Source organism: Branchiostoma belcheri, unplaced genomic scaffold (assembly GCF_001625305.1).
Source record: "Branchiostoma belcheri isolate BF01 breed outbred unplaced genomic scaffold, Haploidv18h27 scaffold314, whole genome shotgun sequence".
Classification (NCBI taxonomy): Eukaryota; Metazoa; Chordata; class Leptocardii; order Amphioxiformes; family Branchiostomatidae; genus Branchiostoma; species Branchiostoma belcheri.
Genome location: NW_017803926.1, coordinates 98118 through 122435, shown reverse-complemented (window position 1 = coordinate 122435; position 24318 = coordinate 98118). Strand labels below are relative to the sequence as shown.

Sequence of the window (24318 nt, the reverse complement as noted above, 5' to 3'; positions counted from 1 at the left end):
TGGTGTCCTGTCCTTTCTTGTTGACTTCCAATACTTTGCATGGTAGCAGTCTCTGGTCAGTGTTGGTCCGGTCCACTTCATTGATGCGGATTCCCACTGTGTCACTTTGACTGTAGGATTTGATCAAGTTGTTTGCTTTTGCGTCATAGTTCATTTGCTGGCGATTGGCAGCTTTCAGGTAGTTGTTTGTTGCAATTTTCCGGATCTTGCCATGGGGGGTGTCTTGTTGATCCACTGGTGTTGTCTGCTGAAGCTCCCAGATGACAAACTGTCCTTCAGCTAGGGGTTCTTCAAATGGGTTGACAGATGTGGGTACATGGGTCGGATCAGTGATGTTGGTGAGCTAAAACACTGCCTGATCCTGTGGGTTGATGGTCTGTCCATGTACTGTTTCACGGTCCGGGATTTCTGTACCAACAGCAACAATTCTTGCCCCGTGCAAGAGATGATAATCTCTCCCATGCTTGATAGGTGCTGGTCCGGATTCCTGTGCCGAGGAGTGCTGGCTGCTGCCTGGTTCTGGCTGTGTTGGGTTAGCTGGAGTCTGGTCGGGCTCAACGTGTGGTGCCAGCTGCTCTGGTTCATCCGATCTGGTATCTTCAAAGTAGTCTGGGATGTCATCTTCGTGCCGAATGCCTTGGTTAGCCAAAATCTCCATTTCAGCGCAGTGTGTGCGTGGAGATTGTCCGAAGACAACTGCATACGGTGATTGTCCTGTAGTTGCACTCACTGAAGTGTTCATGGCATAAGTGATGTGCTGAAGTCCTTCCACCCAACCCTTGTCTGGATGCTCTTCAAGCCATTTCCCGAGCTTCAGCTGTAGGTCTCCATTGGCCCGCTCAACACATCCCTGAGACTGTGGGTGCCGCGGACGTCCATGGATGATGACAAGGCCTGGCCACTTCTCGGTGAGCTCGTTGATGACCGCAGCAACAAATTCCTTTCCGTTGTCAGACTGCAGAATGTGGGGTGAGCCAAACATGCAGAAGGTCTGCACGAGTTTTTCAGCCACTCCTGAAGCTCGTTTGGAGGTCAGGGGATGAATCCAGCTGAACTTCGTAAAGTGGTCCCGCATGTGGAGAATCCACTTGTAGTCCTCGTCTGGCCTACTGGTCATATGTCGATGAGGTCCATCTGCATCCGCGTCATGAATCCAAGTGAGATGATGGGTCTCCCTGCAGCTGGTTTCTTCAGTGGAACCCGTGTGGAACACCCTGGGCAGGTGCGGAGGTACAACTCAACAAAGCCATGACGAATCCATGAGTAGTTGTTCTTGATTTCAACCCAGGTCTTGTCGCGACGAGAATGACCGACCCTGGAGTGGCAGCTGTAAATATATAAAACACCAGATTAACCATGTATCATCTTTAAGATTTATATAGGGTCACCCAAGTATGTCGTGACACTGTCGTGACGTGAAAGTTGTTTTTATCTGAAGAGTGGTGAGGAAATATTTTAACAAATGCCCCTGCAGTTCCAACCTCCTTATTATTATAATTACAAGCTCCTTAGGGGCCCAAAACCACATCACTTCCTTCTCAGTGTAAGAGCTATCAATATCATCTACCATCCAGATCACAAGATATCGACACCGGAAGTTCCATTGTAGTATGTACCATTACTATTATTCGGCTAGAGGGCCCAAAATCTAATCATTTCAATGAATTGAAGAACCAACAAATTAAATTGGTGTGGCCTAATCATGACTTTACAAATGTACATGTACTACAAAGTAACATCACAATAAGGCAATATTTACAAGCAAATACAGTTATTTCAACCCACACATGGGACAATGTCAACATTATTACATAGAATTTCCTAATATATTTTTCGCATGCTAATTAATGGAATCTTCAAACAACACCCCATGGCAAAAATGGGCCCTTCCAAGTTACCCCCATCTCTTGTGCAAAAGATATCCCTCATACCAAATTACAGATGATTTCACTTTTATACCATGACCTGGGAACCATGTTTGGATTTAACACAGCAAAATATGTGTGATATATGACAAAAGAGTAACGCTGAGAATATTCCTAAGAACGGAAGAGCTCATTTTTCCTCATAAATACAACTACCACAAAAGTAACGGCATCCCCCCCCCCGCCCAAATATGTTGAAAAAAACCCTATATATTTCAATCTTATATCACATGGAGTGAAGATTAAACAACTCACCGTTTTATTGTGTCAAAGACTTCCTTGGGAACAACAGGACAGGATGATTTCTTGCAGTAGAGAATCTTGGAGCCGATTTCGTGAAACTTGAAGTTCTTGGTAGCCCAGAACTTGAAGTAGCTCCCATCTTGGCACTTTACCCCTTTGTCGAGTTGTAATGCCTGTAGAACCTTGTCGTATCTTTCTTGTGTGATGTAGTAGCTGGCAATCCTCTTCTGCTCAAGGCTGCTGATCTGTTCTTCAACCAGTCTGTAGAAGTCTGCTTTCTGCTGCTCATCATCTGCCATATCTTCTGCTCACTTTGACATCAACTTTGGAACTGGCTTGGTATGACTGATTAGCTCTTATATACCCAGTCACTAACTAACTGGAAAAAACGGTTTAGCACATTGAGTCTCTAACTCATAATGGTCTGATGCAAATGTCTCTGTTTTACATTTCAGTGGCATGTACAAACAGCTATTGAGTGATGTTGGGTAATGATTGAGGTGTGAAAATATTCAGTCTATTTTCCAAAACATTTTTAGGTAACTAATATGACTGTGCCCTGCTAGAATTAGGTAACTAATATGACTGTGCCCTGCTAGAATCGTATAAATACGATTCCCATCTCTACTAGTAGAGTTGCCAATTGGCATCTCTACTAGTAGAGTTGCCAACTCTACTGGATTTGCATCTCTACTGTGACATATATAAAAGACAAATAGATTTTATATACACACCGGGTGTGTATATAAAAGACAAATAGATTTTATATACACACCGGGTGTGTATATAAAAGACAAATAGATTTTATATACACACCGGGTGTGTATGTAAAAGACAAATAGATTTGAACGTGGCTATATACACTCCCGGAGTGTATATAAAATCTATTTGTCTTTTATATACACTCCGGGAGTGTATATAAAATCTATTTGTCTTTTATATACACTCCCAGTGTGTATATAAGATCTATTTGTCTTTTATATACACTCCCGGAAAGTTGATAGGGCATTCGAATGATCTGTCGCCGGTGCGAAGACCGCGCGATCGGCTGTGTTATCCGGAGTCACCAAAGGGACCGGGGCGAACCCCGGGTTGGTCTTGGTCTGATAAATGCACGCCAGACCGTGAGGTCGGCGCTTCTTCCGCATGTATTAGCTCTAGAATTACCACAGTTATCCATGTAGGATGTGACGATCAAAGGAACCATAACTGATTTAATGAGCCATTCGCAGTTTCACTGAGACAGTTTAAACTTGCACGTGCATGGCTTAAACTTTGAGACAAGCCTATGACTACTGGCAGGATCAACCAGGTAGCGAGGACGCCAGGGGCGCGCGACCGGTCTCGCCGCCGCCGCCGGGAGCGGAGGTCGGTCCGCTCGACCGAACTTCGGTGGAGATTTCCGTGTTGTTTTCTGATTTTCATCATCCAAGAATAAGATAAACTTGAAGGCCGAGGTTTAAACTTGGTGCCCCTGAATCCTCAAACACTCACAAAAACCCAAGTTTTGGGCCTACCAAGGAGGCTAGTATTTCGGAGTGTATATAAAATCTATTTGTCTTTTATATACACACCGGGAGTGTATATAGCCACGGCGAATAGATTTTATATACACACTGGGTGTGTATATAAAAGACAAATAGATTTTATATACACACCAGGTGTGTATATAGCCACGTTCATTCCGATATTATACTAGGCAGACATACCCAAACATTAAAGCACCTAGTTGAGAACGGCACCCAGAGACTACGTCTAGCGGAGAAATAGACATTTAACAAGGACAACAACATTAGAACAAGAAGCCTCCGTGAAGTTTTATATATTTCAATAAAATCCCAAGCGTCAACACCAGACCTACTGTGCAGACATTATAATTAGGCAACGGTTAATTCAATGAGGGCGCGTCACAAGCATAAAACATACAAAGGCCTAAATCCATTACTGCTCCCAGGGCGTGTAAAGATACTGTGCTTCAAGTTCGAGGTTCATTTTAATTACACACACACAATCATTGCATTCACATAAAGATTGGACTATCATGGTCGTGTCTAGTAACAAAGACAGCCCCACCGTCTTACCGTGCCTGTACCTAATTAAGCGCGCCTGGAACAGGCCAAATTCCAGCAACAGTTGCAGTAAGCACCGCGAGTGTTACTACCGCCGGCCAGATAACCAGGATATCTGCTTAGAGTACCTCTGCTACCAGACAACTGCCTAAACCTACGGCCTATTCCACAGGATTGTGAAAGTAGGGATGTTTCTAAAATATGCATTTACTTCAATATCAAAGCAGCTACGGTAAAAATAAAAAGACGTGCATCATCCCGGACATAATGCCACACCACATGCGAAATTACACAGAAATGCGACGTACGGAAGAATGCGTTTTGGCTGCGAACATCTTCCAAAAAACTTGGCATCTCTTAAGCATGGGCAAAAACATCTGGAACCACTTATCACAACCACCCCGTATCTGCATGAAGTTCCACCCCCCACCCCCACTGCTATTCCAAACAACGCGTTTTTCTGGACCATTCCAATTCGCCTCGTAATTGTAGGGGTGCGTCTGCAATATTGACCGCGAAAGCAGCAACGGCAAAAATACACATTCGTGCATCAACACGGGCATGTCCGCAGACGGCGTATAAAATTGCGTGCCGATTACACAAAGAGAACCCAGTGTTTTGACTGTGAACATGGAAAGCGACTAGACCAGTCCACGACAGGCAGGAAGAAGCCTTACTCGACTGTAGACGGTATCAAGGTATCAAGGTGAACATGAAAAATCAGCCGATCACAACACTTCGTCCGGAGGTCCTGACCTCCTTCACGGAGTAACTAGGGTAGGAGTCAAGGTATATTTTGACCTCTTCCACCAAGGACGTCCTTGCTTCCACCCACCATGTACAGTAACTCCATGCACCATGACACACACACACACCCTTGTTTTTCTGCGCCCTTCAAAGTCGATCCCCCTCCCTAGAACATCCAAAACATAAGCTTAACTATGGCGATATTAAATGTTATGGTCTGTTAATAACCCTGTAACGTTGCTGTTTCTTAACATTTTTCTTTGACAGTAAACTTACCTCCATGGACATCTGTCGATTACCTGCAGAACGGTTTGTTCGAGCGCGCGCTAATGCTCGGTAAGGATTGGGCGACTGGGATAATACCACTCGTGAGACAGAGGGGAGGCTGCGTATAGTCAACCATAGCGCCTGCAACATAATACTGTCATATTAAATACAATTGTTGCTAATTTAAACTGTTACTATTGTATTACTCGTTGCACGCCATTAAAATCCTTATTATTTTCTTTCTTTCTTATTCTATGAAAACCCAAGTAGCACAAAACTCCCTCAGATGCAAATAGAAGCATACTGTCTCATGGCCTGTCTCACACGGCAGTTCTTATGACGCGAAAAGATGCTAGCCAATGAAACGCCGTCCTGGTGATGCAATGTGCTACTTTTCCCGCGAAAACTTATTCCGCTGCATTTTCGTTTTTTAAACCAAACAAATTATATTGTTCATGAGGAAACCGGTCTTAAAGATTTTGGGATTCAGTCAATCGTTCCAATAGCAGGAAATGAATGCATTTTACAGGCAAAAGACATCATAGTCAAATATCATAGACATAAACGTTACAACATTTTCGGCAACTCCCTGAATTCAAAGTATTCAGACGTTTACTGTACTTCAGTGGATGTCTCTTTCATAAACTTTGATGGGGGTTACGTTACATACATTGTACTAACGTTAGTTTTATAATGTACAGTGTTAATAACATATGTAACGGAACTCTGATTAAATGTTGGCATACAGAATCTGTATACTAGTATTTAAATTATTGGAAAGAAAGTTTGAAGCTCCTTGCTTCAATCATGCCAGATGAGAGGTGGGTGAGGGCATTAAACTGTTGTTACTGGTATTACAGTATGTCATTGTTCTGGGTCCCTGATCTGGGCAAGCACACAGCTGGCGAGCCGAGTGCGCGAATGTGTCGCTAGGTTTCTCTGGCAGCCAATCTAAATCGTGCTAAGCACGATAACCTCAACAGCAGACTCTGTTGCGGATATTCATGTTTTGTAATTATCGTTCCTTTTTGGCTACGCACTGTATTTTTAAATGCTGCAGAGATGGCTATTCATGAAAACAGGCCCTATCAGAATACAATAGCATTTCAGAAATGGTTAACTCACAAAATAATGGCACATAACAAAACGTTCCTGTAGTTACTAGGTTCTGTTGACGAGGCTACAGCCCGCCGCCATCACAACATCCTGCAGCACTGCGTTCAGCACGTAAGGATCGTGCAACTCGTCTACATGGGCAAAAAATCTCTTCGTCCATGAGATTTTGCTATCTGGATGTAGTGTGGAATATCACTGTCAACAGAACGGGTTTTGAAGCCGGCTAGGTGAGTTTATATGGTGCCGGAGCTGCAGAACTGTGCCATCGTCGTGCAGAAAACTGTGATCTTTGTCGTGTCAACAAAAAAAGACTTTGTTTACGTTTTTGTCTGGGGAAGCTTCGAAAGCCGTGCTTCGCGCTGTCCAAATTTCCAGGGATTTGAATTACTTTGGGTTTTAATCGATGGTGTGTTTGCCATGGGAAAGTCGTTTGCACGTTCTTTACCATCCATTTTGTGTGGCATTGTCTAAAAAAAGACTTGGTGTCCGTGAAATGGTGACAGGTCTTGGCTTCCTGGCCCCTTGCAGATTTTGCTATTGTATTTTTTCATATTTATAACAAGCATAATACGCAGGGACAGCAAACAGTTTTGACTTCTCGGCTTTTACATTGTGACACGATTGATGGTAAGTACAGATATGGATGTGTTTCTAACGTAGGTATCAGTCTCTGTTACCGTTACTGCACGGGCGACGTTCACCCACGGAAGAAACTTGGTGATATTTTTAGGTCCTCAATACAAAATAAAAGGCTGGTATCCGTATAACGTTAACCGTTAACGTTATATTTATAGATAATTCGCAAGTATTTCATGTGTCACAACTACATTGCTGTTTATATTCAGTTAACGTTATGTCTCTTTTTAAAGCCTTGTTTATGAGGAAAGAATCTGAAGCTCGGCTCGGCCATTTCTCATTGTTCCGTAGTGGATTTCAATATGGCCGCTTCTCTGAGCTGTGCCGACAGGTTCGGTCGGGATGGCGCAGTTTAGCGTTATACTCTCTTGCCTGGTCCCCGTATTATCCACGTTTGCACTTGATTCCGGGTAACTTTTCCTGAAGGCATAAACAGCAGAAAGATAGATTGATAGATATTCAAATAAGAAAAGAATGTGCATAATTTATGTTAATGAAAAACTTAGTGATGAAAGGTTCATTTTCTTGTGACAGATAAAAGTAAGCGTTGTCATTTAGAATAGAAGTAAGGAAATGCTGCATAATTGTTCTGTCAACCTTACTACGGTAATAATGTTAACATTATATGGGTTCATCAATGGATAGAAGTTATACAAATTAGGACTTAGGCCACACCAATTTAATTTCTTGGTTAACAGATTTTTCTAGAAAAATAATGGAGGGGGCAGACGAAAAAAATATTAAAAATTAAAATACTAGTAGGCCTAGGCATCCTATTATGGCCCAAAATGGCCCATGAAGTCAACACACCAGGCTGGTTAAAAATTTAAACAATGAATTTTTAACTCTTAACGATACCATTGCATTGAAAGATGGAATAACTGTAACAACTAGGATGAAAAGGACTGTTTTCAACTGTTTAGAGCAAAATATGAGCATTTTGCAGTTTATTCTGAATTTTTATTTTTATTTGCAAATCAGAAAAAAACGAAGCGGGCGAATCCGTTAACCAAGAAATTAAATTGGTGTGGCCTTATCTATGTAATGAAAGTGCAGTCAATGTAACAGTGGGGTTCAAGTGCTGCTTTTAAACTGATTCATTCCAATGGGTCTGGACGTTTTGGAATTATTTAGCGCTCTGCTGTTGTAAGCTGGCTGAACCCGGGTTCAGTTCGGGTTCCATTCCCAGCATCCCGGAAGTCAGTTTGCTGTTTCTACTTGCTCATATTTGTTTCATATTTACTGGTTTATTAGAATTCTCCACAAGTACACAACTGGAAGATAGGACAAAACAGGTGCATTAGATAATTTAGAATACTCATGAAAGTTCGTATGTGTTGGTAGTTGCATGTTTAAAGTTAAAACTTTGTATCCAACACAAAGAATGCTTCTCACCTAGTGCTGCATACCGGTTCACTGGACTTGGATCCGGACTTGTAAGAATGTTTAGGTTCAAGTCAAAAAACCTAAAAGTCAAGAACCGAGTCCGGACTTATTACGATAAAAGACCATTTCACATACCCCTTTTCTTTCCAAACCACCAAAAACCTGCCCGCAAAATGAAGAAAACATTGCCATCGGGCATCGTCAAGTGTCGGCCTCCGTTTTATGTGGCCAAAATTTTCACCCAGACAACATTGCAAGGTTGCCAACATGCAATTTTGTATATGCCATGGGTTTAGGTCCGGACTTACAAGTCCGGAACTGAACCTAAACCTCTGGACTTGAATCCGGACCTGAACCTAAATGTGGGTTTAGGTATGCATCACTATTCTCACCTAGAGCTTCCGACCATGCAGTCACTCTGGTCTGACAAGCCTGGACTGACCCAGTGAGGCTTGTCACATGGCTTCCCTGAAGTACTAAGACCCTGTTCGCACACAAAAAAATTTATCCGGATTGATCATCAGATCGTCTTCAGAAATTATCTATCTGGGTTGACAATGGGTTCACACTGCTTTTCACCAATCCAAATTGCGGTATTGGGGAGCAACATGGTTAGACTTTAAGAGCCTGCCATCTTAACGCGGAGACACTGCAACTCTGCCGTAAACTTTGCCAAAGAAAAGAACTCAAAAAGTGTGTACAGAAATAATTTTTCGAATAAAACTCATGTTATAATTGTAATTATTATTGTTATTGAATGTAGAAAACACCTCTTTGAACATGTTTGGGTCAGAATTTAGCTCCCGCTGTGTTGCGGGATGTAACATTCGCTAAAAAGACTGCGATTCCACTCCCCATTCCACTTGAGCGTAACGTTAGTAACTTGGGGGAAAACACGTTACTGTGTGTCTTCTATTCATACTTGATTGGCAATGTATCCATAGCATCATATAAGGTTGTAGTATTTGTGGCACATCGCGTCTCTTCATCGAAGCAAGTCGGAAGCCAAGACACATTGCGTACACACTCACGGTTTTGTCCGATCTGAATCCGCCGCAAACTTCTTGAACTACCTCCTCGAGGTGGATTACTTTTGATTTGGATCAGAGAAAATCAATCTGGTTTGTAGCATTCACAGTGCAAAAAATGATCCGGATTAACAAATTTGGATCCGGATTGATGCTCAATCCAGATAATTTTTTTGAGTGTGAATGGGGTCTTTGAATGTTATTTCACCTTAGACTAAACGGGCTAAATGTGTTTAAGTAGTATGACATCAACACTGGGTCAAAGGTATCTGGTAAACGATGTTGCTACCCTGCGGATGAGTTCAACCAGCTCAGAAGTGTCACAACACATTTATATCACTTAAATCAAGTCACATGCAGGGACATTCTGTTTCCCTGGACTCTTTCTGTAAGAGTATTGGACACTATAAACAAGACGACTTCCTGAGAGGCTATATGTAACGTTACATCACAGGCGGAAGGCCTCGCAACGTTACAGCCAATGAAATATAAGTGGTGCGATCTTACAGCCATCCAAGTAGCTCGTGTTCGCCTACTTCATCAATATGAACAGTACATGATGAAATCCATGTACAAATTCATCTTTGCGATTTTTACAATAAAAATTTTTGATCACTGAATAACTTAGAATTGCTTGCGAAATGTTAACTAAGATGACTGCACGGCAAATTGATGCCAAAGCATAAACAAAAAGAACATTGCCAAATTCCTTCAGAAATTGTCAATATTCTGAATCAGTATCGAATAGAAAATCAAACAGGTGAACCTGTGGTGTAATAGATCGCAACTCTTTGGCTTAACAGCTCAATAAACCAAACAGAAATTTCTGAAGTCCACGGGCATCTACTCAAAACAAAGAACAAACAAGTAAAATAGAAGATTTTATACCTTTGGGCTTTTTATTGTATATTTTTATATTCTAAGTAGGGTTTTAAACAAAGAATTTATCGAGACCGGACCCCTCTGTGTGAGGGGTCATATACGTGGACCAGACCGAGAATAGCTTAAACACGCCAAAGGTCAACGGTCGCGACCATTTTTACGCTCAAAGGGGTGTGCTGGGGCCACCAAAAGGCACCATTTTCACGCCCGAAAACACATAATTATACAATAAAAACAAAAGAACATGCATAATCTACAGCCCAGTAGCAAAACATACACCGAGTCCCAAAAAAATCCGTCCACCCAAACGTGAGAAACAGCTGCGAACATGAAAATCTAAATCTCTCACAAAACCCTTCCGCGGAAGGATTTCTCCTCCCCCGGAGGTAAATATGGAGTTGCAGCGTGGCTCACGCTATCCTGAACACCCAGGGTCTCAGCAACACATGTCAGAACACAATCCAGGCTTTGACAATCATAAGCCGACATGCAGTTCCCTTTGCAGTCCCTCTGACCGCCCGTACCGCTCACATGCAAACAGAGCCTATCTAACTGTCGTGCCGACTACCACCAGAGCCGCTCACGCTCAACATTCTTTGTGGCCCTAAACAGATATTTTCGATTTTTGGGGTGTTCTTGTGTCTTTATACAAACACTGTCCGTCTGTGCAGTCTTTGCTATGTATGCATGTACATTTATTGTGTAGCTCTGGGTCATTATGTGATGTAATCATATTCTATACGATATAGGCCGAAATGTACAATACTTATGCATTGTTTTTACAATAGAGTAATGGTAATTGGTGTTTTAGAATTCTATATAATTTCCTGAAATTATACAATTATAAGAAATATATTTAACTGGAATCTACTATAATGAAATATTGAAATGGAATTCTGCCAAACAAAAGGGCCTCCACACATACAATATACAAATCAGCAAATGACACCAGTTGTATTTAGTTAATAATGATTACAACCATGTTTTAATAACAAATGAGACATGATAAAACAGCAAAATTTACACAACAAAAGCTAGATGAATATTTCATGGCAGTACATGAAGTCTCTAATCTCTTGTTTACATGACGTATGTATGTATATTATGTATGTATGTACATTATGTATGTATGTATGTTTGTTCATATGTATGTGTCACAGTAGAGATGGAAATCCAGTAGAGTTGGCAACTCTACGGCCCGATTCACACGATGAAAAATAAAAGTGTCGGGCGTTGTTCGACGCGCGCGCGCGCCAAGTCGCCTACGACACACTCCCGTTTACACACGGGGACCGCAGCTCCCGCTTCGCGCCGCAGCTGTGGCGGTCTGCGTCGCGCTGTGTCACATGGTGAACTCCTGGTTCATGGACTCGGCAATGTCTCCGAAGGCCTCCTTCTTTCTGAAAGTTTCCATTTTGCTCTGAATTCTGTCACAGTTCTACATGCCCGATCAAACAGCGCGTTTCAGCGCTGGCCCAGTTAGATCTGTTGACTTCTGTCATGCTCAGCAAACAAGCAGTAATGCTTTAATAGCAATCAATCCGTACAAAATAATCCGAAGAAACAACTAACAACAAGTAGAAATTGATACAGAAGTGGAATGAATAGATACAAACAGAGGAGCGTGGCGTGGGTTTCAGGCTAGCGCGGGAATGAAGAAATTTGATATGACCCCTCACCTGTGATGCGCAAATGGTCTGCGCGAGCTGCGCGCGACGCAGGTCTGTTTACATGATGTTTTTCCTCGCCGCAGACATCCCGCTGTGTGCCGCGATGCACTTGTGGCACCTCCTGAAGGTGCCACAGAAAAACGACACAAGGTGCCGCGCGTCGAACGACGCCCGACACATAAAAACGACGCACGTGTGAATCGGGCCTACTAGTAGAGATGCCAATTGGCAACTAGTAGAGATGGGAATCGTATTTATACGATTCTAGCAGGGCACAGTCATATTAGTTACCTAATTCTAGCAGGGCACAGTGTCATATTAGTTACCTAATTCTAGCAGGGCACAGTCATATTAGTTACCTAATTCTAGCAGGGCACAGTGTCATATTAGTTACCTAATTCTAGCAGGGCACAGTCATATTAGTTACCTAATTCTAGCAGGGCACAGTGTCATATTAGTTACCTAATTCTAGCAGGGCACAGTCATATTAGTTACCTAAAAATGTTTTGGAAAATAGACTGAATATTTTCACACCTCAATCATTACCCAACATCACTCAATAGCTGTTTATACATGCCAAAACTGAAATGTATAACAGAGACATTTGCATCAGGCCATTATGAGTTAGAGACTCAATGTGCTAAACCGGTTTTTCTGATATAAGAGCTAATCAGTCATACCAAGCAAGTTCCAAAGTTGATGTCAAAGTGAACAGAAGATATGGCAGATGATGAGCAACAGAAAGCAGAATTCTTAGATAGAAGCACAATTTGATATCTGAAATATGAAGCAATTTAATTAACTAAATTTATAGTAATTGTGAATGTAGGCTTACCTTATAATATGATAAATTTGAAACTTTAGGTGTTCAGTCTATTCAAAAAAAATTGTTCCTTGCTAGAATTGGAGAATATCCTGGTCTAACTCAAAGAATTCCCATTTGTGACCTATAAAAGATTAGAATTCCAATGTCTGGTAAGAGAATCTGGAATACTCCTAGTAGATATTGGAGTGAAAACACCAGAATTCCCATCTCTACTAGTAGAGACTGGAATTGGATTGGAACTCAGTAGTATAAATACTAGGATTCCCATCTCTACTAGTAGAGTTGGCAACTCTACTGGATTTGCATCTCTACTGTGACATATGCATGTACATATGTATGTACAAACAATGTATGTGCGTACATATGTATGTAATTGTATGTACGAATGTATGTGTGTATGTAAGTATGTATGTATGTATGTACGTATGTATGTATGTATGTAAGTGTATGTATGTATGTATAAGAACTGAATGGTCCAGGTGCGTTAATGATTCAATTCTAGAGTGGTAAATATGGATCCGAAGCATTATGGAGAATGTATGTTTATTGCTTTTCAATTTCATGTGCTTTTGATAAAGTTATCGTATACATTCAGCTGATATGATTATGTGTGTTTCCCCTCCAGATGACATCAGCAGCAGACTGGTAGTGTTTGGATATTGTCTGGATCTGACCAGTGTGCTCATGTAACATGGTGAAGAAGACGTTCCAGGCGTACTTACCGGACTGCCATCGAACGTACAGCTGTATCCACTGTCGGGCACACCTGGCAAATCACGATGAGTTGATTTCAAAGGTAACATGTCTGAATTTCTGCCAGTTGGAATCAGACAACTGCACATGTACTATAGACTGAGTTTGAAAGTTTCTATTTCACCACTGTGCAAAGCCTTGAATTCAAACAGTAATAAAAGTTCACGCATTTATTGCCCCCCTTATACAACGTTTCTAGTGACCAGTATAAAATTATGGCATTTTCTCCTAAATAATGCAGATTAGGTCTTCATTTACATAATCAATATTTGCCAATAGTCCCACCTTGAAACACAGCAGATTTACAAAATTTCCTCATTAAGTATACAAATTAGATCTAATTTAGATTATGTTAAGTGCACATACCAAAAATGATGATCTGTTAACAGGTTTTTGAGTTATCCTCCCTCAAAGGCCCCGCAGTTCCAGAACAAGCTGCTAGGGGGCCTACCTCACTTCTTTCCCAGCACAAGAGTTACAAAATGTATTAAAATTTGTGATGCTAGCATCAAAACCAGAAAGTCTGTTGCAATACCATAACAGGGAACTGATAACAGGTCAAAGCACTTGAACATGTTTCTACTGTCATTGCCGTGCATTTTTGGCAAGTCGTTTGAATATGATAAAATCATGAATTTGAAAACACCACTTAATTTGCACAAAACTCTGAACTTCAGGTCCTGCAAATCTAAATACATTTCCTGTATTTGACATGATAACACCTAAACTGGAACAATTATGTCTCTGTCAGGCCATACCAATTTAATTTCTTGGTTAACGGATTCGCCGCTTCATTTTTTTCTGATTTGCAAATAAAAATAAAAATCCAGAATCAACTGCAAAATGCTCATATTTTGCCCTGAACAGTTGAAAACAGTCCTTTTCATCCTAGTTACAGTTATTCCATCTTTCAATGCAATGGTATCATTAAAAATTCAAAATTCATTGTTTAAATTTTGAACCAGCCTGGTGTGTTGACTTCATGGCTCCTATCGTACCATTTTGAGCCATAATACGATGCCTAGGCCTGTTTTTTTTTTTCACTCGCCCGCTCCATTATTTTTCTAGAAAAATCTGTTAACCAAGAAATTAAATTTGTGTGGCCTTATGCTGAGACATAATCATCCCAGTTTTCTTCAGTCTCCTGTAGTAGTAATATCCTGTGCAAAAATTTGGCAATAGGACAGTTTGTCAAGAAATGGTATGTAGTGGACATGATTTTAATGCAGTGTTGACCAATAATACATCATTAGTGTGAACGCCATTTACAGAACAGCTGTGATTTGCACTTTGTTGTCTTTCCAGAGGAGACAATACATTTCTGACCCTTTTTTCCTTATCCAACAGTCATTTCAGGGAAGTCAGGGACGTGCATATCTCTTCAACTCAGTGTAAGTATACATGAAATATTTCCTAGTTCGCAACATAGAATAAACAAAATATGAAAGTGCTTTTTTTGGTTTCTTCTGAAACCAATTGCAATTTGTCATTGACATGGCATGGCTAATTAGGCCACACTGATTAAATTTTATGGATGACATCCATGCACACATTTGATTTTTGCCTTCTCTCAAAAAATATCACCATAGAGGAGGCACAATGCGTGCCATCCTCCGTAGTACATCATGCCCGTAACCAGGGGGGTTCCGAACCCCCCACAAGGCTCAAAGGTCCACTTTTTGGTCCACTTTTTATGTAAAGGTCCACTTTTTGGTCCACTTTTTATGTATGTTATGGAATCGTAGAAAAACTGCTCCCTTTGTCATTGAATAAAAATTTATCTCTGATTTTTTTCTTGGAAATCCTCTCAAAAAAGCACAAAATGCCACTTTAGAAGGTTCATTTTTCAACATTTTCCGGGGGAGCATGCCCCCGGACACACACCCCCCCCCCCCCCTACCCCTAGGAACCTGGCGCCTTCAGCGCTAAAGGTCCCCTCAAGCAGTGGGAAGAACCCCCCCATTCAAAATCCTGGCTACGGGCATGTACATGTTAGCTATGGACAATAGGAGCCGGCGGTGACTACGGCGGATGGCACCCAGGCTGCTGAGGCTCCAGAATTCAGTACAGTGCCACCAAAGGCCGACATGTGCCGGCATGTCGTAAAAATAGTTGTACATTGTACTTCCACAAATTCATGATATGCATTTGGCAGCATTTTTTGGGGCTGGATTTTGTTTTTATTTTATTCGCCCTCTCACATTAGTTTTGGGGTCTTCAATATAGTAAAGCAATTATATAGTATTATAGTATAACTTTACCTACTATATTATAGTATAACTAAGGAGCTTCAAATATGAACAAGGACAGGATTACTCTCCATTATATTTAGCTATGTTCGCAGCAGATTTGAACAGTCAGATTCGCATTAAGATGTGATTCACCCTGATTTGCGTGGAAAACCTGCAAACTGTGCTGCAAACATATGGATCAAAGCCGAGGCGTGCGGACAATAGACTGCAGCGGGCTGAAACAAAAGGACACAGTGGGGTATTAATGCCATCCTCACTCCTACTAGTATTTGAAGCTCCTTGGTATATAACAGTGGGGTCAAGTCGAACAGTCTGGACCTTGTGGTTAGTGTGTTGGGTTCCTGAGCTGGTGGCCCGGAGTCACATCCCTGGAGCAGGAGACTGTAATATTGGCCTCTTTGTGTTTCATTAAGCAAAAACATAGTATGTTACACTTTATTATAATAAACCTAATATTAGTATAGCTAGTATTGGCCTGGTGCAGGTTAGGACCTGGTGTGGTTGGACATCAGAAATACCTGCACAACTCCAATACAATGTAACCATAGTAATATGAAATTTATCCAAGTATCCAATTACATGTAACTGTTCAGGCTTCCAAATACCGGGTGCATATGCACCTTAGCAGGTAAATGGAGCTGTTTCTGTACCTAACTTGCACTGGTGCTTGTACTACATGTGTATGTGGATTTTTATTCCACTATGGACTTATAGTATTTTCTCATTAATCATACAAATGAGGTCTTCATTTACATAATTAATATCTGCCAATGTCGTTTTCATTCTGGGTGCATGTCCAGACATGCATCCAGATGTTTTGCCCTTGGGAAAGGCGTATTTCCCCTCAGTTGTTAGAGGGATCCTGGGCCCTACTGGGATTTGGGTTGGCGTTAGGAAGGGCATCCAGCCAAAAATCTTGCTTCAAAAAAGACTTGCACTTGATGCAAGCACGTTAAGGGGAAAAATGATGTTAAACATGGATTTAAGAAAATTACATATTTCACAAGTTTGACCAGTTCTATAATGGAATGCAGCAGAATTTCATCATTAATTATGCAAATTAAATCCTGATTTGTGTAATTGAAGTTAGGTCAAGCACCACTTAAGCTACATACCAGAAAGGGCGATAATCCGTCAAGTTCTTCTAACATTTTTCAACAAATGCCTCAGAGTCTGCATTTCTAGAACAAGCTGCCAGGGGGCCCAAACTCATGTTACCTCTTCCTGCACACAAGGGCTACCTAACATGCAAAATTCCTGACCCTAGCATGTCCAGATCATGAGAGATCAAAAGTGGAATTTCTGCTGCAGTACCATAACAAGCTACCAGGGGGCCCAAAATCTAATCATTTCTACTACACGTACTGAAATTCTAGGTCTTACCGAGATTGTACATGTAATGCTAGGAACCATAAATTTGACACCCCTTTAATTCAACACTTTTGAGAATCTGCATGTCAAATAAAATTCAGCAGAGTAATGCAAAAAAGTGTTGATGCCTTGTGCAAGATTAAAGCTTTCTTTACTATTTACTAATTCTTTTTTCTTTCTTTCCCGCCTTTTCATGATCCGAATGTGGTCCCTTTTTTATAACCCTAATAAAGTGTTTTATAACCCTAATATTGAACACAACAGATTTGTAGAATTTCCTCATTTATTATGGAAATTAGATCCTGATTTGCATAATTGTTATTTATTTATGCCACTTCAGCTACCTACATGCCAAAAATCACGAAGATCTGTCAGCCGGTTTTTTTATATATCCTCTCTTGAAGATTTTTAAACAAACTGTCCTGCAGTTCCATAACAAGTTTTTTTCTTGGGGGCTGAAAGTCACATTATTTATTCACGACCACAAGAGCTACCTATATCAAAACCGAAACAGATTTATGGAATCTCTTTATTAATTATGCAAATTGCATAATTGTATTTTAATTATGTCAAGCATCACTTAAGCTACATGTACCTACATACCAAAAATCACAACAATCCGTCAACCATTTTTTTAGTTATGCTCTCTCAAAGACTTAAAACAAACCATCCTGCAGTTCTAGAACAAGCTGCTAGGGGGCCCAAAGTCATGTGACTTCTTGCGGAGCAAAAGAGCTTAACCTACCATTCAAAGTTCTTGACCCCAGCATTTTCACATCGCGAGATATCAAAACCAGAAGTTACGCTGCAGTACCAAGAGAAGCCACTAGGGGGCCCAAAATCCCATCATTTCCAGTTTCTGTGACACCCTACCAACGCACCAAGTATGATACAAACCAATCCATCCAGCCGTTCTTGAGTTATCTTGTTGGCCAACAGACGGACAAATTGTAGGAGGTATTGTTTTTGGCGTGTCTGTGTGTGTGTGTGTCTGTTTCCGCAACTTTGTGGTCACCATAACTTCAGAATGCCTTTATGGATTGTGATGATACTAGTATTTGGTACATGTATATGTTTGTAAGTCTTAAGAAGACAAAGGTCAAGGTCAAACATGGGCCTTCTGGTGACTGACCTTGGTACTGCAGCAGAATATGCTATGTCATGACTTTTTGGTGACAGATAGATTTTCCTGTCAGGAATAAAAAAGTGGTATGGGTTTGGTCCCCCTAGCAGCTTGTTTTGGAACTGCAGGGGACTTACTGGCAAAATCTGTTAAAGCCAGTAAGTTCAGATAGGAACAACATCTTTTGATCATTTTTAGTATGTAGGTAGCTAAAAAGAGAGACGTACATAATTAAATGCAAATTATGCAAATTAGGCCACAGCAAGTAATTGCAAGTTATGGATGACATCACCGCGCGCATTAATTTTCGCCTGATTTTGAAAAAAAAATTTTTTGTTGCCTTCTGACAGTGGTCAACATGCCGAAAATTGGCAAAGATGTCTGTTGCCATACCGGAATGTGGATGGCAGATAATTAAAAGAGAGGAAACAAGAAAAGGCTCTGATTTAATGTTTTGTTTCTTACTTTGATGCAGTGATACATGATGTTTGAGTCAAAATTTTAAAATGTAGGAACCTTGTTTTTTCGGCCCGCCTTGTTTTTTTTTCGCCCGTACGCATTAGATTTGGAGTCTGTGGAGGATGTCATCCATAAAATTTACTTGCTGTGGCCTTAAGACTTGATTTGCATAATTAAGGAGGAAACTATAATTACAGTGTCTTATATAATAGTACTTTTATACACGTAATCTAGTCAATCTACGGCACTTGGAATATCAACAGATAGCAATTATGCAAAAGATTACTAATTTGCATAATTAATGTGAAAATTCTGTGATTCCTTATTGGTGAATGATAGGAATTTCATACCTTGTGACATGTGTAAGTTACTTAAAGGTTAACATCACTATGCATATACATTGTATTATCTTAATGTATTTTAATGCATAATTAATGAGGACATTAAAATGAAGTATTGACAAAGGAGAGGAATTTTACACATATATTGTAAGTTGAATATAGAAAACCTTAAATTAAACTAGATTATGGTAATTATGACCTTATTTCCATAGTCAATAGACACTGAGTAACCTGATTGGTCAACGCCACCTGGCTATATGATAATTTGTTAATATTGATTTGTGTGTTCAGTGTTGATGTTTTAATGTATTTATATCTTTTAAATGTATTCACTGTATTTTCCATGTATGTGACACACATGAAATGAAATCAATGAGGCAAATATAAAACAACATTTACAAAAACTCATATTTCATGGAGGTATGAGATCTCTGAATTCTTGTTTATTCATGAACCTGTTGAAACTAAGATGTTTGTTATTTGTTGTTTGTTTGCTCCAGTGTAAATGTGGGCTGTGGGCCAGCTGAGGAGCGGGTACTACTTACTGGACTGCACGCAGTAGCAGATATTTATTGTGAATGCTGCAAAACTACTCTGGGATGGAAATATGTAAGTCTGCACAACATACCTGTAATGACCTGTATGAGGCAGTCAGACGACTGTTATACACATAATACAAGAATTGAAGCTTATATAAACACTACAAATATACATGTAGGTCTCCAAGTGTTTGTAATAAATGCTATGCTATTGTCTACAAATATGTCTCCATCACATTTTCAAATTTGGTTTGCCAAAATTTAAATATAATAATTGTACACCCTTAACTTTGTATATACATGTAGTGGTTCTTAAATGAAAAACAACAACAAAATTTAGCAACTATAGTCAAATGAATCACACTTTCAGCTTAGGTCATCTTTATTTCTGATGCCAGGTAATTTAATTAAATGTCAGCTGGTGACGTCGGTTTGGAACCTGGCAAAAAAAAGTAAACAGTGCTTCTAATCATCCGGATTATGTACATGAGAATTTTGTTGGCTGTTTGAAATCATGATATGCCACATGTGAATTTTATGGATGACATCCTCCTTAGACGCCATATCTAATGCGATGAGGCGGAAAAAAACAAGATGCGCGGGGTATGTGCAAAAAAAAACAAGATTCCTACATTGGCAAATTTTTACATTATAAACCTCATCAAACAACAATCGATACCTACATGTATATTGTGCTAAGTTTACTGCATGCTATTACAACATTCTGTTTTTTTATTAATGAAACAACTTTGAAAAATAAAACTTTTCAATCATTGTACAAATGGGTTTGCTTCAGTGGGAACATTACATATAAAAGACATGACATACATCACTTTTAAAAGACAAAATAACAAGTTAGAGTTCCACGATCTCATACCTTGGCCATATGATGTTAACCTTACTTATGATGAAATGATGCATTTTCCTCATTGATTACTGTAAGTTTCTTTAGATTCGCGGGGCCTAAAGTTCGCGGTTGTTGGAAAATGGACAATCCGCGGTATTTCTAGATTCGCAATTTCTCCTTGGCTATTTGAAGAAAAACTTGTTTTTTAAAAATAATAAAAGTTTGTGTCCCAGCATTTATCTCCTAAAATGTGGCGCAAAAATTTGTTTCGTGCACCACGCGAGACTGCCAGCATGTTCTGTTGGTATGCAAATCTTGCATCACATGTCCGCGCTACGCGTCTCTGATTGGTTGTTGCATCAGTGCCGGCGGTAAAGCTCCATCAAATTGACGCGCATGTAAACAATTTTCTTTGTTCGGAAATAAGCGCAAAAACGCTATTTTCCGCGACTACACACTGATACTCTAGTGAAGAAATGCACAAAATCACAATTTCTTACACTCTTCAGCCATGTTAATGTTTAATGATATTTCGTGGCAGTTTATGAGAAGTCACCTCAAACTTGGACCCTCAAAACCCTTGGCACTTTTTTACCACGGACTACCACGGACCCCGGTCGCGGAAGAACTGGGGTGTGCCTTATGAATTGGTGTAGCCTTAGCATGCGGCCATTCACTCATGTAGTGTTTTTTCTTGTCCCAGGAGCACGCCTTTGAAAGTAGCCAGAAGTACAAGGAAGGGAAATTCATCATTGAGCTGGCTCACATGATCAAAGACAATGGCTGGAGTTGAGAAACCAGGAAGACCACACGGCAAGCTTTTAACTGCTGGAACGAAGCGGACTGTAGATTTTTTCAAACCTAATCTTCCAGCTTGTATATATGCTGTAGGATATTTTATGGCATTTATGTGCGTGTTCTATGTTTGGTAAGAGCATGAAGGGAATTGTTCTTGATTTAAAATCTCTCCCGGCTGATCTAGGCTCAGTACCAATACACAGTTGGTAAACCAGCATATAGCAAGGAGAATAGTACTGACTTATGGGTTATGTAATAGAGATATTTATGATTTGTTGATGACATATACTTACCATGTAATGCAACAAACTTATGTTCAATAACCTTATATACATCAATGATACTAACTGTGCTCTATTGTACAAAATGTAAATGTAGTTGAATTTGTATGAGGACCAGACAGCTTCTTTCTGCCCCTCATTGTTGTATTGAACCAGAATTGAGCAGGTTCAACCTGGGTTCCATCAGCAAGGAACGGACTGGTCAGCTGTATGTGGCAGGGAATTATTTGATAACTACAGGTGTAGTGTCAAGTAAAATGTCAGGTAACACTAGGTATTGTCTAGTATCTCTGCTGCATAATTAACCATACTGTTAGGCTGGTGAAAAGTAACAGACTCTACCACTAAACTCTAGAGCAGCCTTGCAGAGAGGGCAGTGTTGTGTAGATGTTGTACAGGGACCACAGCAACTTCTTTAGTGGGCCACTATAAGAATCTGACAGCTTACACTAGGCCACTACCTCCAAGACTTACATGGAAGTGGCTTAACCCATTGCTGAGTTATGATGTAAATTATGGACACGTTCACAGACACAAGTTATTTCAAAGCAGTTGAGATAGTCCAGAATCTAAACAAGTTTCCCATATTTACTATTTAGTTGAAATACCACAATTCTAAAAAAAAAAGCACATTTCCCCGCCTTACAATTGCTACAGTAAAGGCTGTTCTCTGTTTCATTGGAACAAGAGTTTCTCCAATAATGGCTTTTTTGCCATCTGAGAGAAATGCAGCTGTTTAGTCATCTCTTTTTTTTTCATTCTAGATTTAGATTGTATATTTGTATATTTAATTCATGTTGTTTATATAGCCTGCTGTGCATGCTTGTCAATTTCCAGTTTCCAGTGTTTCAAAATGGTGACTGTCCTGATATTTTTCTGATGTATATTGAATATTGGGCAGGTATTGCAGATTAGAGCCAGAACACCAGCAGACGTCAACATAGTGAAAGAGAATGTTGATTGAATTCCAGGCTAGGGATAATGGCACATGGTAGTGAGTACCAGTACAAATTCCCACAGTTGTGTCGTTTCACCGTTCAGTTCCTATTATTGTCTTCTGAGCTGGTAACTCAGGTTAACAAAACTCTGTACTCATCTGGTGCAAACTAGAAGAAATAAGACACACAAACACACAAACACCACCGTACAAACACACACACACAGAGTAGGGACAGACACACACACACACTGCAGCACAGACACAAACACACCAACACTTACATGTATATCTGTATCTGTATAGCCGGTATAACCGCCCTTCAGTATAACACACCTGCACATGCAGACACACACAAACATACATCCAGAAACATACCCAGTCACACGCACATTAGGAACAAACAAGAACACTTTTACACTGATGTACTTATGACTTCTTGAAAAGATGCTTTAGATATTCTACATCTTAGACAAAGCCACAAATTTCACATTGCATTAATATCCCTCAACATCATGACCCTCAACCCTGTGATATTTTCTGTTTCTAGGAAACTTTTTTAAGGTCTGTAGAACATCTGGAAACAAGTGACACGGAAAAGTTGTGTTTCTTAAATCTGATGTGATTTTGTAGAAGGTTGCATAAAATTATCGTGAGAAAAAAGGGGCAGCTCTAAACTTGACATAGATGATTGTCATACAAACACCACATTTCTTGTGGTACAGACACAGACACTTATCAAAAGTTACCATAACAAATCATCTAATCAGACAAATTATTGCCAAGATTGTTAATTGCATAATCAATGCAAAGGCTGCTAGAAAAATTTTAAATGGTAATGATTACCATTTTAACAATTTTTCTAGCAGCCTTTGCATTGATTATGCAATTAACAGTCTTGGCAATAATTTGTCTGATTAGATGATTTGTACATTCAGTTTAGCTTTGATAACAAAAAGACAGACATCAGAACATTAGAGCTAGTTAACGTTGTTGCCGGTGGCCAGATAGTAGAAAACTGCAGGCTTCAGGTGGCGTCTGGTACATGCCTGATTCTCCATCCAAAATAATGTCAGACTCTGGAATGTTTTCTTCTGAACCAGTGTTGATATGGCATTTAATATACTAGTATCTTGAATGCACAGATTTGACTGGTGTTGTTACAGTACAGTCACCTCAGAATTGGTATAGTTTGAGGGGTTATGTTTATGTGTACTTGTACACCATATCACTTTCCTTACCTGTGTTTAGAACAGCTGTCACTAAGAGGATATGATTGCTATTTTGCTGAAAGTACATGTATGCGATGTCCCATATTATTCACCAGACTTGACAATCAAAATTATTTCAAATATCATATATATATAATCATATATATACGTGTATAATTCATGCAGGTTTAACTGAATTGGCAACAATTTGTGTGGAATCTAAGTTACAGAGGCCACGTGCAGACATGCCTTCTGTAACTGCTGCCACGGTGTGTACATGTACACATGTACATGTAGTAGACTATACCAGCAGTGCTGGTACAGGGTTACCTTAAGTTTGTGACTTAGCAACACAAGACAAGTGTCTGTGGCATGCCAAACTGTCTACACAAATGGAAGTAAGTTGCTTGATAAAGATTTGAGGACTGTTCATGTTCACCAAGCACTAGACATGTATATTGTAGTACTTCTCAAAATGGATTACAGTTTTTCTATTGTTTTGTGTTGCAATGTGTACATGTATAAAGCATCAGCTTATATACCGGTAAGTAGGTTTTGAATAATGTAAATAAATTTGTCCACTAAAGGATGTGGGTAAAAATATGAAGCAT

The 24318-nt window shown here is 40.0% G+C and overlaps 3 protein-coding genes across 4 annotated transcripts in view; 1 reads left to right on the top strand and 2 right to left on the bottom strand.

Moving 5' to 3' along the window:
• The window catches only part of LOC109474744 (citron Rho-interacting kinase-like), a gene marked incomplete at its 3' end in the record, with an annotated part of 37955 nt that extends 32393 nt beyond the window's left edge, over positions 1 to 5562 (bottom strand). Inside the window, exon 1 of the mRNA XM_019775103.1 lies at positions 5261 to 5562. The remainder of the gene's footprint in view (positions 1 to 5260) is intronic.
• LOC109474743 lies at positions 1114 to 2766 on the bottom strand. Its single transcript, XM_019775102.1, has 2 exons — positions 2181 to 2766; positions 1114 to 1327 (listed from the first exon to the last, which is right to left on the bottom strand). Exons 1-2 carry the CDS (start codon positions 2465 to 2467, stop codon positions 1114 to 1116), a joined length of 501 nt encoding a protein of 166 aa, XP_019630661.1. The 5' UTR covers positions 2468 to 2766.
• A 639-nt stretch (positions 5563 to 6201) lies between the features above and the next one.
• Positions 6202 to 24308, top strand: LOC109474751 (protein yippee-like 1). 2 transcript variants are annotated; one of them, XM_019775110.1, is made up of 5 exons: positions 6202 to 6594; positions 13421 to 13591; positions 14896 to 14939; positions 19595 to 19703; positions 21184 to 24308. In XM_019775110.1, exons 2-5 carry the CDS (start codon positions 13487 to 13489, stop codon positions 21271 to 21273), a joined length of 348 nt encoding a protein of 115 aa, XP_019630669.1. In that variant the 5' UTR covers positions 6202 to 6594; positions 13421 to 13486; the 3' UTR covers positions 21274 to 24308. The 2 variants fall into 2 exon arrangements, with proteins under 2 accessions (XP_019630669.1, XP_019630671.1); XM_019775112.1 differs by lacking the exon at positions 6202 to 6594 and adding an exon at positions 6626 to 6994.
• The last annotated feature ends 10 nt before the right edge of the window (positions 24309 to 24318 follow it).

Coding starts and splice junctions, on each gene's coding strand:
- LOC109474743 (XM_019775102.1), bottom strand. CDS start 2,467: ATGGCAGATGATGAGCAGCAGAAAGCAGACTTCTACAGACTGGTTGAA. Junction 1,328..2,180: donor GTCTTTGACACAATAAAACG/GTGAGTTGTTTA, acceptor ATATATTTACAG/CTGCCACTCCAGGGTCGGTC.
- LOC109474751 (XM_019775110.1), top strand. CDS start 13,487: ATGGTGAAGAAGACGTTCCAGGCGTACTTACCGGACTGCCATCGAACG. Junction 13,592..14,895: donor ACGATGAGTTGATTTCAAAG/GTAACATGTCTG, acceptor CTTATCCAACAG/TCATTTCAGGGAAGTCAGGG. Junction 19,704..21,183: donor CTACTCTGGGATGGAAATAT/GTAAGTCTGCAC, acceptor TTCTTGTCCCAG/GAGCACGCCTTTGAAAGTAG.